The sequence below is a fragment of the Charadrius vociferus genome, unplaced genomic scaffold (assembly GCF_000708025.1).
Source record: "Charadrius vociferus isolate BGI_N301 unplaced genomic scaffold, ASM70802v2 scaffold162, whole genome shotgun sequence".
Lineage (NCBI taxonomy): Eukaryota > Metazoa > Chordata > Aves > Charadriiformes > Charadriidae > Charadrius > Charadrius vociferus.
This window is the reverse complement of record NW_009647236.1, coordinates 1,247,727-1,265,104: the sequence shown is the minus strand read 5'-3', so window position 1 is coordinate 1,265,104 and position 17,378 is coordinate 1,247,727. Positions and strand designations below refer to the sequence as shown.

The 17,378-nt window shown below is 44.8% G+C and overlaps 1 protein-coding gene across 1 annotated transcript; it reads right to left on the bottom strand.

The window, feature by feature from the left end:
* Positions 1 to 4,321: 4,321 nt before the first annotated feature.
* Positions 4,322 to 17,378, bottom strand: LRRC58 (leucine rich repeat containing 58; the record flags this gene model as incomplete). The annotated part of the gene is made up of 4 exons (XM_009879943.1): positions 4,322 to 4,958; positions 6,422 to 6,699; positions 8,006 to 8,134; positions 17,293 to 17,378. Coding segments are annotated over 4 exons (702 nt in total), but the record flags the coding sequence as incomplete, so codon positions are not given.

Here is a 17,378-nt window from a genome sequence, read left to right as displayed (position 1 = left end):
GCTGAAGTTAAAAGCAAGTAATTCTTGTTTCCCACTGTCCCATTTTCCAATACACAATATTTCTGCACTGACAACTGGTAATTGCACGGCAGGATCTGAAACATTTTGGCAATAGATCAGAAAAACTCTTCAGGATGTAGGAGAAAACATGGGATTACACAAGAAATGGGAACACATTAGCCAGTTAGCACGATCAGAAAATTAACATTCAAAGAGTCATTTACAGGTTTCAGGGTTAGCGTATTAAGAGGGAAACAATTCAGGAAGTTTAGAACTGTTGTTTCATATTGCTGGGAAACTCCACCATGACACTGTCTTCTCTTGTTGATGTATTTATCTTGCCTATGAGTTACTTCTACCTTTAAACTGTGGAGCAAATTTCTGCAACACCACACCAGAAGTAAAACAGGGTCTGGTCTGTCACACTTGGGCCCCAAAACTCAAAGAGTTTCAGCAGTCCCTCTGCAAGTCTCACCTTCTCGTGGTTTTACACAGCACAGGTCAAATCTCATCTGTTCCCACACCATGTATAGCCCCATTTTTAGTTTTACCATTCTGCAAGTGTTCTGCCTGCAGCAATACCAGAATCAAGATGCCAGCAAATAATGGACAGACAACTGTAGAAATAACATTTTTTGGTTTAGTGTTTGCAATTTGTTTTACAGCTCATAATGAAATACTGTTAGAGATATTCTACATTCATACATTTCTAGCAAAATACACTTTTAAAAACATAAGGCACTTTAAGACTTCCTAAAACAAATGCTCATGATAAAAATTTAACAAGAGGGCTGGACGAGAACCCTTTCTACCCTTAACGTTCAGGTCAGTAAAAGATCAATCCTCTAGTCAGGCAGGCAAATGAAATAATCAATAGAAAAGTTTCCAAGATAGAGTTACTGCTGTATTAGCGTGCATTCTGAAGTAGTCTATTTGAAGTATCTTCAGCTGGGGAGGGAGGGCATGGTGTGAATAAGATGCATTAAAATAGTTCTTTGAACTGTGTAACAAAGACACATTGCGGGGATTAAGTTTCATTACTTTCATTGGATTAAATTCCTTCCATTCATTATTGCCAACAAGAGTAAGGAACAAAAAGGAGCTGGTTCTCCCCTCCATCCCCCTCCTCCCATTATAATTCAACACAAGATTTCAAAGACTTAAAATGACCAGGACAGAAGCCCATGAAAAACTGCATCTGGCCACTTCAGAGTATGTTTAAATATTCATTACTGACTTCCTCAAGTCTCACCTCTTATTAAAGAAAGAGAAACATAAAAGAATTGGCAACTGTGTAAGTTGCTTCCACTCAAATTGATATTTTGCTTCTTTTTAACACCACCCCACTGTTCACATGAAGTACCTGCATTCAGAAACGCACCAACAGCTCCGCTTGGCAGAGAGATGGCGGGGCAGAGGATGAATGCAGGCAGGGCCCCGGGCCCCGCAGGGAAGAGGGAATGAGCAACTTTGCTTCACACACTTGTGTCTCGGCTTAAGAACAGTTTCAAAAGCTGGACGTGCTGGGCTGCTGTAGCAACTAGGGGACTGATACCAAAACACTGACTGAAGACTGCACTCGGAGACACATCTGTAGGAACCAAAATCCACTATTTAAAACTGACAAAGACAGCTACAATGCTGGCAAAACCACTGTCTACTTCTCAGGGCCCTCAAGAAGGGGGTGGTAGGAACGAGCCCCTACTATCCATCAGCGTTATTTTCAAGTTGTGTCTTACCTATTTTTTTGCCCAGTACGTTTTCCAGTCTTTGGGGGCTAACAGCTGTTAAAAAACTTGACTCCTGGGGGCTCAGTGCATTAGGCACTACAGTACAAACCCGCATCCCTAGTCCTCTCAAATCCATCTCTGACGGGGTGAGGGGGGGGCGAAACCCCAACCAATCAACCAACCATTTGTTTTTCTTACAAGTCCTTGATTGTTTTGCATTTCGACTCACTTGAATTGCACTTTAAAGCCCAGCAGCAAAAAGAAAACTTGGTAGCTATATTTGGGAATATATATAAATTTTTACGAGACAAGACATTTTATTATGTCTAAAAATGCATAGATACCAACTCCATAAGCTGTCAAGCTTTTACCTGGCTACAGTGAAGAAGCTATGAAAAAAGATTAGCCTATTAGCCCAGCCCTATTAGAATTGGGGCAGAAATGGGATGCCTGTTCAGTTGGTAAAGAAAATGCAGTTATGGATGGAGCTAAATTAGAACCAGTCACCACTGTCTTAGCCCACCACACAGAGATGCTCCTGTGCAAACAGGAACCATGGCGAAATCTAACTTTGTGAAGTGAAAAAAATGTCTTCAAGACAGCGGCTGCTAAAGAGAAGAAAGCAAGGTGGTACCTCATGGCCCTGAGCTCAAAAAATCTTGAGATCTCAACTTGTGTGGCTCACTTTCACTGGCAGAAGAGCCAAGCTCTAGATCACTCAGTTGCTCACTACTGTTATACTAGCAGCCAATTTGAAATTGTGGCTCTGCAATCAGTTTATTGTCCTTCAGCATTGGTACGACGATATTCACTTGGGACAGGAAGAAGCATCTGAAAGAGGAGATGAAGAACAAAACACAGGCCACTCACTGATCCCAATTTAACTAGCAGCATCGAGTTGGTTTCTCTCAAAATCTCTAAGTTCTTCTTCCCAAGCAAACCTCACAGAATTTGCTAAAGTGACATTCAGTTACTTTGCACACATACCTTATTGCATCTTAAAAATATACTTTAAAACAGTTATTTGGAAAGGCACAGAGCACGTGCAATTCAGTTCCTTGTAGATCTGTGCGTGTGGGGAATCTTCAGACTAAGTTGCAATGATTAATAATGGACGGGCTGCTATTTTACAACCAGATGATTTCTTTCAAATTCCAGTTCTCTCCAAAGGAAACCAGGGGAATGAGCAGTGCTGTCAAGGAAATGCAAGTTCAACCTGCACACCAAAACAGACTGGAACGTACAAAGTTTCACAGACCTTGTTCTTCAGGTCTTAAGAGAAAAATTGTAGTCTAATAAAAAAAAATTAAAAAAAATAATCACTAAAGCTAGTTACAAAGAGTAGAATTATCAAAGTGCTTTAATATATAAAGTGTCAAATGTAATTAAACAGGACCATTAACACAGAGCTGCCATAAGATATTCAAATAGGTACATGTGTTTTCTGAATGCAGGAGAGGAGCACAGGTTTTTAATTGCCCCCATAGGGCCAAAGTGGGTTAAGAAAAGTTTTTCTTGTTCATTTAGCTTCTTAACACAATGTATTTGCTCTGCTCATGCATTCGAAGGCACAGTTGGATTTGCTCTATCTGAAACTGCATCAAAAGGACTGTCTACCATGAAATGTTAATAAAGGGGCAGCTCTCACTAAGCAAAACACACAACAGCCCCATAAAGTAGATTTATAGATACCTGTCAATTCATGATGTTAATTTTTAAGCTATTTGATACTTAAAAAATCTGAGCTATTTTCTGCAGCTTTCCTTTAAACATAGTTTAAGATACCTGAATGTGTTATTTGAACAATCCAACAGACTGCCAAAGCTATTATAACATGAGCAAATGCAAACAAATAAATAAGGAAGAGGTTCCAAAACCACCTTGTGCAAGATGCTCTGACAACGTGCCTTAGCCTCCCTACTGGCTCTTCCTCTCATGTGATGAATAAGAAAAAAAAAGCCCAAACATTCACCACAGCACTTTTCTCAGTACTTCCAATTCATTAAGCTGCTGCCTACTTTAAGCAGATGACCTTAGGGAAAGTGACTCTGCACCCAAGCATAGCAGAGCTAGCGGCAGCAGGGGGACACGGTTGTTTAGAAAAAAGAAGTGTCAATCAAGACCTTTCCTGCAATTCACAGATATAAAAGCAGATTTGCTCCAGTAAGCTGAGAACAACATGGTACAGAGCATCTCATCTGGTCCCTTGCACAGGCATGTACGGCCACAAGTCTGAAGTAACACCAAGTCTCAATAGAACAACTCCTCTGAAGGCACCATAAAGACAGCAACACCCAAGGTGTAATGGGAAGAGGCACAGGGAGGAAAAATAACGAATACAGTTAGGAGGAAACACTAAGAGCAGCTTAGTATAACAAGGGAGAAAAAAAGGTGGCTCAGTTCTATGATGGCTGTAACATCTGTAACAGCACGGAAACCCTACGCCTCTAGGCAAAGGAAGAGTAAACAGAGTTTGGAAAAATCTACTCCTGAACAAAAAAAACCCAACTCCCATTTTTAGTGGATGGGTATAAAATCTGTAACTGAAATCAAAGGAGACAGCAAAGAATCAAAATCCTATATAAAACACCGGGGTCCATACATACTCACATGGCATCATTAGCCTGTTTCTGATTTACCACAGTGTTAAAAGATCTGGACAGTCTCCTTTGCTCTGCAGGATGACCGAAGTCCAGTGAAGTGTCATATACTAAAACCCTTCTCAATCAGCCAGTGAGAAGAAATCCCTCTCCCTAGCCCATACGAGGGAGGGGGGGTGTGTCTCCCAGACAGCAGATGTTTTTAACAACCCCAGGCACCCTACAGGCAGTATGCCACCGAGTTAGTTCTCCTAAGTAGTGCTGCACCAAGCAAGTCTAGGCTTGCTAAGATGTTCTGCCCCTTACATGGACTTAAGGACAGTTTCTCGTGAGCCCTTCAGGCCAGAGGCTCATGCTTTGCTGTTCCATTATTGCTTTCCAAATAGGTTTTCCTTCCAGTCTTCCCCTCTTGCTTCCTGTTATCCCAGAAGGACTTTCTGCATCCTGCGCGCAGCGACACTGGCTTCATCCTCAGAGTCAGACTCGCTCTGGGAAGTAGAGCTCTGGGAGGCAGAGCTGCAGGGAGAGGAGCACTCTGGGGAGCACAGGTAGTGCATCAGCGGGATGCGATACTTCCCGCAGAAGTCAACGAACTTGATCTGTCTGACGCAGCTGTCAAAGTAGACACCTGTAAGGGCAGAGGCGACAGTAACAACATATGAGACCCATGGTGCAAATGCCTCAAATTAGGATTTAATTTACACAGCACTGGACATAGAAGGACAAGGGATACTGGAAGAAAAGAAGGGACTGGGACACTTATGGAAATGTGAATTATTTTTTTTTTTTTTAATACTAAGAAAAGAAGAGAGTCCTGTAAAACTGTATTTGGTATGTGATTCAGAACAACACACTCTACATGAAAGGACACAGGGCAACAGGGCAGCTACTTCCAAAGAATTCGGCAATTTCTTCTAACCATTAGGGAGAAATCTCAGGCTGGGAATTTGCAAACTTTTTAAATGTCAAATTAATTCATACACTCTATTTTCAAACTTGTAAAACCTCTTCTACCAGCTAGCAAAAATGTGTTCACAAATAGACCTTCATAGCTCTACTTTTCTTCTGCTTGAGTGAAGTCACCATGCTGAGTTTGGATGCTACTTTCCATGGCAACAGTATTACTGTAACACACAATTAGGTTCTCTTCCTGACACAGCAAGTGATTTTAGACACTGACATTTTTCAGAAGTTTCCAGCAGTGTTTTAAGTCCTAGCTGGTCTGGAGTAAGCTTTTCACCTGCAGTGTTATAACAATGCTGCAGTACTGTGCTAGTACACATGGAAAAGTGAAAAAGAGCAAAACCAATTCACTGTTATCCAAGCTGTGCAAAACTCTAAAAAAAAGGAAAATCTCTTTCCCTTTCAACACAAGTTCCAGCCCTTCTGTCTTTGTTTACAGAACATGCTTTGATATTGTCCTGTAAGGAGATAAGATAACAGACTGCATTATAGAGGGTAGATACTGCAGGGTAGATACTAATTAATGATTTTTTTTTTTCCCCCTTAATCTTCTAAAGGCCGAATGCGCCGATCATTTACTCTGGATAAAGATTAAGTATTAAGCCAAAATAAGCCCGAGTACTCCAGCCCTTTCCAGACAGTCCTCTGCTTCCAGGAACCGGTAGTCCCAAGCAATAGCTAAGCAAGTTGTTCTTCGTAACTACCAAGCACTACAGCCTCCCTCCTCTTTTCCATCCAGAAGTGAACCTTACTGTTCAGCACGAGTGCTTGCAAAAGTTCTCCTGTCCATTACTTCATCTGAGCTATTTCAGGGCAGACAGATCAGTAACTTCAGACCGTAAAAGCCTAGTGGAGTGCCGGGATGAGCTGCACAGATTCCAACAGAAACACTGTCTTACATTCCCATGCAAATACAGTAAACCAGCACTACAACTCTGAACATTGTTCCTAAGCAAACAGGGTTCCTTAAAGACAAGTTTGCAGGAGACCTGGCGCTGGTGAAATACAGATAGAATTTGGATACAACAACACATCTAACCTGACCGAGCTACTAAAGTCATGGCAAGTCAGAGGGAAATAAAACCCATCAGGTAAAAAAAGGAAGCAGAGCAGTTAAGGAGAACTTACCCCCGCATTTAGGATTGGGACAGTTGCTCGCCAAGCTCAGATACCGGACAAGATTCTCTGGGAGATCGCTGGGAGCATAGGGAACATTGCGAGTTTTAATTGTGCGTCCAGCTAGCTCCTGAAGGCTTGGGGGATTGTAGGTCAGGTCACGGACAAACCGAACCACCAGTGGGTTCCCACGCAAGCTCAGCTCTTCCAGATGAACCAGGTTAAGGATCTCTCGAGGAAGGTAAGTCAGCAGGTTATTGTGCAGGCTAAGGGAACGCAGGGAATGCAGCCTGAAGATGGAGATGGAAACCCAGTCAAGATGTGCAAGCAAAATCCTTCCACAGCTGCATTACACAGACCTGATTACTCTCCCCTCTCCCACTAATTTCTTTTCCTTTGGCTTTTCTTCCTTTTAAAGCATAAATCCATGGTAAAAGAGCTGCCATTACTCCAGCACACACAATGCCCTACCAAACCTGGCTCACCTGCTGAATGCACGTTAAAGAAACACAGCCTTATATATGCTGCTGTATTCCCCACTACACAGCCAAAAAAAGGGTAGCACAGAAAAAAAATGTATCAACTGAGTGCTTTCAGGGGGAGATGTTTCCTTGTACCCAGTGCATACATTAAGAACGATTCCATGCAATACTTTGAACAAGTCACCTGCTTTCACTCATGCATTAAAGATGACTGCTGGTAGGCAGCCAACCCTGGAAAACCCCATGTTTTCATTGCTTGCGGCTGCATCACCTTGTGCTGTGATACTACCAGATCTCAAAAGCTAAGCAAGGTCAGGCCAGGCTAGCATCAACATGAGTGACAAGCAGATTCTTGGCTTGTGGAGGAGGCATTCTCCTCTCAGGAAGCACAAAGCAATGCTCCAGCACAGCATCCAGGGATGCTCTCAAACCAGTGCAAGTTACAAGACAACTGGAATCGTTAAACATTGTACATCAAGAATAATCCCACTACACCATCAAATTCCAGCTCAGGAAACTCCATGCTGTCATCCGATTGCTTTTAGGGTTACAGCTACACACTGAATTTTTCACCTCCCATCTTAGGCTACCCATACAGAGTTTGTAGTGTCCTCTTTTCCCCCATTATGAAACAGATAAAGCTGTAGCTTATCCTCTAGAGCTGTGGTGTAGGATTTAACAAACACTAAAACATTCTGAGATCCTAGAGTATGAAACGCCAAGGGAACACATGGGATGGTATAACACAAAGGCACACACAAAAAGGCTTTGGGTGGAAGACAAAACAGACCAAGCATTCATCACTAAGAATACAGTAGCATGGCAGTTTATCTTTTCTGAGTTGCCCAGGTACTTCTCAGGGATTCCTATTAATTCACCTTAAAGTATACACTTGGTGACTTTTTTTATTCCATAACCCTTTGATTGAGATTTCCATACTATATATTCATGGTCTGCCTGCAGTGCATCATGCTAAGGATCTTCTTGTTCAAGTCTGGTCACATTAACAAACTGAAGGACAAATAGGTCCTCCCAGGTGCTTTTATCCACACATGCAGAAGAAAAAGTTCAAAGAGTTAATTACAGCTGGTGGCTGATGACAGTAAATACTCACTGTGCCAGCTGAGGTGGAATGCTCTGGATCTTGTTGTCACACAGAACTAGATAGCTTAGAGAAGGCAGGTTTGCTAATTCAGGTGGAATTGAAGTAATGAAATTCCCTCCAAGGTACAGAAACTCTAAACTGAAAAAGAGAAGAGAAAACACTGCATTATTTCATTAAGGTCCTTTCCAGTTTCATTTAACTTCTCATCTCCTACATTTCTTAAAGAAAACTTACAGGTGACTATGTATGAGATAATTTGACGAGGGGGAAAAAAAGCTGGGTTGCACGTCAAAAATTACAACAGAGCTGCTGTTTCACAACAGATAACATTGAGATTTACCTCCAGCCTCCTGCAGTCACCATTACGTCTTGAGGTAGGCACCAGACAACCATATATTCCTACACCAACCCCACATGTAAAGCTCCTGCTCCTATTTCCAAGAAAGAGCAGCCTGTGCACGCAGGGGCTGCAGCACTGACGCAGCTCCTGCTGCAGCCAGTGGGAGCTCTCAGTTTCAATAGGAGCAAAGGAAGAGAGCAGTGGCTCTCCCTGAAAATCCCGTGGGTCTCAGCCCTGCGCAAGCGCTAGTTGCTCTTTATGGTGTCATTTGGCTCCTCGGTGACTAACTGCAACCTTTCAGCAGAAGTCAGAGGCAGCCAGTTCCACTTTGATACCATTCACATACCGACAACATTACAGCTGCAATGGCACAGAGTACATCTACGTCACACAAGTACATGCATGCAATTTCTCAGATAGGCTGGTTTCAGTGTACTGAAGTCATGGAGGCCAAAGCTACCAAAAACATTAGCTGGGCTTAAGTGCAGTTTGGGCCTAAATAAAAGAAAAAAAAATAAATCACTGGCCATCCTGTGAAAACTCAGTGGATGGGAGACAGGAACGAAGAGAGGCACTAGATCCCTTGTGACAGGTAGAATAGCCAGTATTTGCTGTGCATTGCTGCCCTTCTAGGAAGAAGAAATGGCAAGCACTTCTCTTCAACATACTAGCTTCAAGTCCCCATTTCAGAGTGTCAAATAGTTTTCCTCCCCTGTTCTCAGATGTTGTCTGGAAGAGGAGCAAAGGCAGGTTCAGTTTGGGAACTTCTGGCTGGGAAGAGACGCACACCTGCTAATCATGGTCCAGCCAGTACTTTTTCCCATGCCTGAAAAAGATGGATCCCGCAGTCCTGTCTGCAGGTGTTGGTTCAAGATCTCTGGTACATATTCAGGTTAGCTGCCTAACTACAGTGTGCACTGGCCCCCTCTGATCCACCAAGCATTGCCTGCAGAGGCTCCATCAGCCTTTCTTTAAGAACAATTTATAGCCTCCTTGGAATAGGACACACCTTCATCTCACCCCAGCAACTGAGAAAGGATATGGATACAACTGGCAAAGAAACCAAACCACCGAAGGGATATGGTGGTCAACCCAGAGGTCTGAACCCTGCAACTTTGCCACAGCAGGTGCGGAGCACCAGAGAAGCTCCTCCCTAAGGCTTCCCATGGGATGGAGCAGAAGAACAGCAGAAAGAGACTATTTCGTTCAGTTCTTGCAAGAAACTTGAACCTCAAAGATCCAATGACAAGCATCTGCTTGGGCTACATGGGCCACTAGCACAGCACAAAGGTCCATCTGCCCAACAGCGAAGAACAGAACAACAGAATTCTGCAACAAGCCAAGAGATGCTCACAGAGCTTAACTCTCCCCGGATTCGCTTACCTTTTTGGAGTATGTCAGAGACAATCTAAATAACTGAAATTTGACAAAATGGGCACAAAATTAAGCCTTAAACTGAATTTGACTATATGAAAGGTAGTGACTATACTTGCTTCAGCTAAGAGATCAAGTGGAACAGCACATTTAGAGGTTACTCGGGACATGCAAGAAAGTACACAGGAAAAACACCACCACCAAAACCCCACTGCTCAAAAATGGCCTCTCTTCTACACGGACAACCTGTAGGTGATGAGGGGGGTAGGAGGAAGGCTGCTGCGCAGAGACCACATCAAGGGGAGATTACATTTAATTAAATTTTGATCCCCTAACAAAGCCCTGAGTTTTAACCAAAATTCCTCCTTCAACCTCCATTGGTTCCCAAGGTGGATTTAGGCTGCTAGGCTCTCATTAGGGACTTAACTGCTGACCATACAATTCCTAGGCATATTTGAACTCCATGCCATTGCTGGAGCCCACACTGAAAACTGTTGGGCAAGGGAATTCTAGTAATGTGGATTTCAATGATTAAACAAGGTTTGGATGTGTACAAGCTTCCACTTCCTCAGAGAAGTGAATAATTAACTCTTCATCCTCTGTGTTTGAAGACAATAATGCCCATAAAGCCACACTGTGTAAAAACACATACTACCAGGGAAGGGGAAGAAGGGTGCAAAATATATAGTAAAAAATGTTTTTGAAATTCATTTCAAGGCATGAAATGCATACGTTTCAGGACCAGCTTTACTGCACAAACTAAGTCTGCAGGAACACTGCCTACAAACTACTTACAGCTTTCAAATCCATTCTTTGTAAAGTCTGTGTAATGAGAACACTCAGTTATACTAGCTAGGATATAAAGCCCCAACATCAGACTACAAACCATGTCTAACTAAAAATCCATTAAATAAGGTAACTCCTTCAATGGCAACAAAGGGCTCCTTAAAAATGTTTTTCTTTTTATCTATCTTCTGAATCACCTTTTTGAGGTCAGTAGAATAACAACTCACTAGGTCTGGTCCAGTACAGCAAATTCAGAACTTCCAATATCAACTTAAGATATGAATTAGATGGTAAATTTATTAAAAAAGCAGAGGGGGGAGGATTTGAAACTATAAAGAAACTTATTTTAAATACAACATAAGATATTCTTAGGGCTTCCACTGAAACACTGCTCAGTAGGCAAAAGAAATCTGTAACTCCTGTCCCCCAAATTAAATCTGCTAGAAAGAACGATCTAGCCCAGACTCGGCTGAGCAAGACGGACAAATTAACAACAGTCATTTCCGCATCAAACTGAAGTGTCAAGAACTGTTTCAGCAAATCTAATCACGACACAGGCAAGGATTTTCGAGAGGTGCAACCCTTTTGTAGTGAGCACTGACCACACCACCAGGGCCACAGTTTGTTCCTAGCTCAGCTACTCCTGGCCTGACTTTCATGCTGTACTAAGCCTGTACCGAGAGGCCAAGGCAATGGTGGCTCTCAAGATGTCCCACCTCGGGGCGGTAGGCGCGGGGGCGGGGGGGGCAGTTTGCTGCTCCATAAGACAAGCAAGAGCGCTGCTGAGCTCTGCCCTCCTCACAAAAGAGGACCTCTAATGAAGCAATCCACAACGTTTACCATAGTTTTTCGCAGGAGGACCATGGCAGAGACGGGACTGAGCTTAGTGAGTATTTCTAACTAACCTTTCACACTAAGACCTAGTTTTTCTGACAATCATTAATCTGTATAGTCATTTGGACCAGGCAGCTAAGGTCTCGTGCATTGCTGTGTACACACAGGGAGAGCTGGAATTTCTCTGTACTTTCAAAAGTCAGCCCAGGAACCTAGAAAAGCCAGAGAGCAACCAGCCTCAAACGAAGGTAAACTCCATTCCTTTTTCTGAAGCTAGAATAAACGATATACTTCCAACCTGCCACACAGGCTCTGGCTGAACAAGTTTAAAGAGGGGACAAACATTAACAAAATCCATCTCGACAAGAACTGAAAAAAATCCATTTGACAGAATAACTAACGGGGGCTGACACTTTCTCTGCTGCCTTTTAGCAATATTTACAAATACACTCATGAAAGGCCAGAGTCCCTTTCAGCCTCATATCCAGCAGGCCCCTCGCTCAGCACAGCCCGTACTAATTGCTGCCAAGCACCAGCCGACACACCAAACCCATCGCCAAACCCATCCTGGATCGCTCCTCTCCAGCGGGGGATTTCACACCACCGGGCTGTAGGGTGGCTGTGCAAATCCTTTTACATACAGGAAGGGAGTGGGGAAATGCTCAAACCACTACGAATCGATTCAGGTGATGGCAGTACAGTTTAACATGCCAAGAGACTGCACATTCTTGCTTGACAATCTCCTTGAGTTTTCCAGGTCATCATATAACACGAAACAAAACAAAAAGTACCAAAACACTTAGTAAGAAGAGCCCACTCCGAGCACTAGAGGTATTTTTGCTACCCTATCAATTTCCATGATGCTTTCATAGTCATGTTTCAAGGGGAGAATGTCTTCTGGCATAGAAGACACTCAAATTTTCAATCCACCCTGTTTCCCCACAGATGCTTCTTTGGATAAAACTTAACAGCTGACATCAAACAGATGCATCTAAATAGGAAATCTAAAAAGAAACAATGAGCCTGAAATAGCTCCAGGTCTTTTTAAGATAAGTTTTTTAGCAAGAAACTTCCAGGGCAGTTTTGAGGCTCATGCAAGGGAGGAATTTAAAAGCAGCCCACAATACACTCCTGTTAACCCTGTTCTACGATTTGCTAATTCCTGAGAGAACTGCATAGCCTTTGCTGACACGCAAATTTAAGATCAAACAGTCGTCTGAAAACTATTTGCAAAACGTTTGAAGAGGGGAAGAAAAAGGGAGGCAGCAAGCAGATTTCCTAATGCTGTATCTTTATCAAAGCCTCACTTGCTGTTTTTCCCACACTGTGTAAGTCGTGCTTAAGCGTATGCTTGTCTAACATGCTTAATACTACCCACGAATAAAAGCAAATACTCTGGTTTTCATCGCATCTAAGCCTTCATACAAAACTTGGATGAATCCAGTTAGGCGTTTGAGGCCTTTGATCCCAGCCCTTGCACAACTGGGCTTTACTAGAGGAATTCCAAGCAAGAAGGAAAGGAGCACGCATGGCAGATGCCTGGGAAGAGCCTGGCTCTTTTACAAACTCTTTCCGCCTGCTCCTGGTGCTCTTCTGAGTGCAAGAGTATTAACTAGAAGAATAAGGCTAAACTCAAAATTCACATCAGGAGATTCAAGGTCTTGACTGCATTTTGCTAAGCCCTTGAGAATTTTTCCCTTTATGGGACACTCACAAGACATTTCCCTGAGCATGTACGCTGATGAGGGCAATTCATGCACCCTTAACCCAAAAGCCATATCTGGACAGTGAAGATCAGAGCTGCACTTTACCAGACTTGCCAAACAAATTTTATCCAAAACAGGCACAAATAGATGACCCCACTTCTAGCTTACCAGCTATAGCACACCATCGATGTTCCATACCACATCCCCAGCTGGATCAGCAGAGGAAGGATTCACACAACCAATGCAGCAGCAGGACGTGAATGGAGTCTGAGAGAGTGACTGACCATAACACCTCATACTGAAAACACAGCAATGGCAATGTTGGAGGGAGAACTACAGGAAAGATGACACTTAGGTCTACCTATGCTAAGCTCATCCTTTATTTGGCAACAAACAGGAAAGCAATGTAAAGAGGACCGCTCTCACTCATCTGGTGCATTTTCTACTCTAAATTCACAGACACGGCCAATGCCGCAATTCAGGTCTTGCACAGTACTAACACTGCTCACTGACAGTAAGTGGGGTGGTGAGCACACAGAAGGAGATGGCATGACCACAAAGTGATAAAAAAAGTTCTCAGCGGGGCCCACATTTGCCTTTCTCAGAAATATACGAGGCTGTTGCAGGTCACCATGAACACTTATGGTGGAATTTGGAGGAAAGATCATTGCATTTTCCTAACGGACAACATGAAGAAAAGGCAATTTATCCTTGGTGTCAGCATGCTATGATCAGCCTCATCCTGCTGCCATCACCAGAGCAATCATGATCATTCACTTATGAAGCCATGTGAAGGAAGCTTCAAGCATCAGGACATCTATAGGTGGTTCTTCTACAATGACCTAGGAGTTAACTAATGATCAGGTGAAAGATACTCACTTTCCGTGCAGGATTTTGCACTGCACGCAAAGATTTGTGTAGACAAGTACGGGGCAAATGGCTGAAGCTGGAAGGAGTAAGACAAGACAGCAGCAGGACTGGCTGTGATTCTTACTGCTGTTCATTAACTTACCAAACCACCAGAAACATGCTAGGGAAAAGTTTTTGCATAAAATGCCTGACTCCAGCTTGCTGCAAAGTTGTGGATTTATTATCTTCATGTGAGTAGCAACACATGGCACACACGTCTCGTTCGAGGGCCTTTGCATTTGTAGTTGCCAGCATGTTCCTTCTCCTTTGGCAGATCAGACTCATCAGCTTTTTATTCTTTCAGCTTCACCATGCAGACTCCTTACCTGCTGTATTCCCAGCCTTCACTAAAACTGACGCACTACCCCTTCAAAAACCACAACAGGAAACTGTATGGGGTGCAGAAGAAATACGCGAGGCTTTGTTATCAAGATTATTTTTTTTTTTTTAAAGTCTCATGAGAGCTCAAACATTCCCTGGAAACTTAAGAAGTTTTTCTAGATCTCTGCAGTTCTGCTCAGCTCTGTAATCAGTGACTGGAGCAAATCGGGAGCTGCCAGGGTCAAGGGAAGAAGAGAACTGCTGGCCTCAGGAACTCTAGTACCAGCAGGAGGAACGTGTCCGGTCAAAGTGCTGCGTGCCTCAGAGACCACGAGACATGAGAAAAATTTCTTTTTATGGGCAGTTGCATACAGAAAAAGGCTCAAAGTCTTGGCTTGCCAGCAACAGCAAGATGGACGCTTGCAGCTTGAACTGTGAGGTTAACAGAAGCCCCAACACCTACAACAGGTCCCACCTCCTGACCCAGAGTTCAGAAAGGAATAGATGCCTCCATGTTGCCCTGCTACGACAGCTGGCTCTGCTCTGTCCTTGCTCAGGCTCGTTTTGCCCACTGCAACACTATGCATGCTCACGTTGAGGACACCTCTCTTGTTGGCAAGTGGGAGGAGGGTCTGGCAGCAGTTTCTCTTCAGTACATATTTACTATCTTTTTGGCAACAGTGTCAGGTCACTGGCTATCTGGCTTCAACGAGCAGGTCTAAGATCCCCTGTGGAGGAGTATTAGATTATAAAGTATTGTTTTCTCCCAGCTCTGGAAAGCAAGTGCGCTCCTCCCTTTTGTTACTTAAGCAGTCCCAGATACAGAAGAGTCACTGATGGCATAGCGGTAAAGAAGCTGACACTCCTGCTGGAGCACAGATTCACTATCTTGAGCTAAAGTTCAATTATATTATGGTGACACGTTAGCAGAAGTTCAGGGAGTTAGCAGTGATTACACGGGCGGCAGACACAAGCTGGGTCTAGTCTAGTTTTTCTACCTGACACATCACTTTGTTACGATAAACAGACAGTTCAATAGCCTTGTCCGCATTTGCCCTCTCAGAATTGTCTTGCTAGGGTTCGAGCATGACCAGCCCAAGAAAAGCTGCAGGACAGGACAAACAGGAGTCCTGCTTCAGGGCAGGCTAGAGGAACAAAGCAGAGTAACCATGCAGCAGTAGTTTGACAGCAGTGCAGCACGGAGCACAGCACACAGCCCACTGGGGCACCATGTGCAGTGCTACACAGCCTGGTACCTTCCCAGGGTCAGCAGCATAACAAAAAACAGGTCCGATGTTTGTTTTCTTGGGGAGGGGTGGTGGGAAGAATAAAAGAGAGAGAGAGAGAAACCACAATCACAGAGGACAGCATCTAAAGAGCAGCAGGGAGCCTCTCCCTCAGTCAGAGGCGGGTGCAACAATCAGATTCCAACTACATCCTGGCTGCTACCAGGCATGCTACGGAGGCAATGTTGATCATCTCCCATGCGCAACTGCCCTCCTCTGTTGGATTTCTCTCCCACAAAGTTAGTGCCATTGTCCTCATTTCCTTTGTTATCCCTGAAGTAACTGCTCCTGAACAGAGAGAAAGCTGAGGTTCCTCCTCTTCCCCATGACAGCCCCAACCCAGGACGCATGCCAACTCTGCCGAGAAGGGCGTGGGCATTCTCTAGCCCTCAAAATGCCCATAGCATCTCTCAAAATTAGATTGACCCAGAATTGCTCTAGATCCCCAACAGGTGCATGCTTCACTGTCTGGGCAAAAGCTACATACCCAAGTGTATTATATTGCAGCAGACAAAACCATTTCCCACCAGCACTAAAGCAGTTCTGGTACCTCCAACCCAGGACCGCAGAAGACAGCACCCCACATACAACATCCTGTGCCTCCACCGGATGCAGCTCTGCCAAGCCATCAGGGTGAATCCAGCTATTCAGGGTCAAGGCTGCAGGAACCCGCACAAGAGAGGCTGCCTCTGGCAAGTTCCTTGGCAAAGAGCTGGGGTGAAGAAAGTTCAGACCCAAAGTCTTAGCACAGAGCCACGCAGGGGCTAGTCTGAGGCTTGAGAAACCAGCAGAATGCACCGAGGTGCCTGCATGTAACATGTGAGTCAGAACACAGCCTCCGGCTTGCCCAGGACGGCAAGCTTCAGAAGGACCTATCCCAGGTCAATGCGGGCAGTCAATACCCAGTCCTACCTAAGCTGTTCCCACCCCACCAATGTTCCCAACTGCTGTGATTCAGCCATAGGTTTCTGTGTCATTGGTTTGATCCAGCCCCAGAGCCAGATGTATCACCGCACCTGAGCACAGCCTAGGGCTCTATGCTTCAGCATATCAGCTGATCTGTCAGATCTACATGAGCCAGATGGGTGAAGAGAAATACAACAAAAACCCAACCATGCCAGCAAGCATCCTGATGAGACTGGAGCTGTACCAGCAGAAAGACCCTATTGTTTAGATCAGTCACAACCAGATCTTTATTCTCCTGTGCAGTCCATCGTGTAGCCGTGAGCTGCATGAGACCAGGGGGTTTATTTTGCCCTCGCCTAGAGATCTGTATTAAAGCAAAGCCACGGAGCGCCTTCTGCATGTCAACACTCATACCAACCACACTGTCATTAGGAGAGCCTCCCTGGCACCAAGGCAGCCCCAGGACTAGGAAACCCTGAAAGAGCAGCCCATTTTGCGAGCGCAGAACGCCCATTGTCTGCTCGAAGAGCAGCTTTGCGTTTGCGTAACTCAACCTGATGAAGGGGAAGAGACACGTTAGCAGCAGCAGTGCTTAGAGATACCTGAGGCTGGGCAGAACGTACTCCCGGAGCGGGAATGAGATATGAGGCGCACTGCCTGCGGCGCCCCGCTTCACGGCCAGAAAATCCGGTCGGGTTTGCCTGGCAGCCGCCGGGGCTTTCCTCGTCGTCGTCCCCCCCGCCGGGCAAAGGCCCGGCCCCGGAGGCCCCGAGGTTGGTGGGGTGGGTGGTGGTGGTGATGGGGGGCCCGTCCCGCCCGGCGCCCTGCCCTCACCTGCGGAGCTCCTGGATGTCGGGCGGGATGCCGTGGAGGCGGTTGCCGCCGAGGCTGAGGCTCTGCAGCCCGCGGAGCCCCAGCAG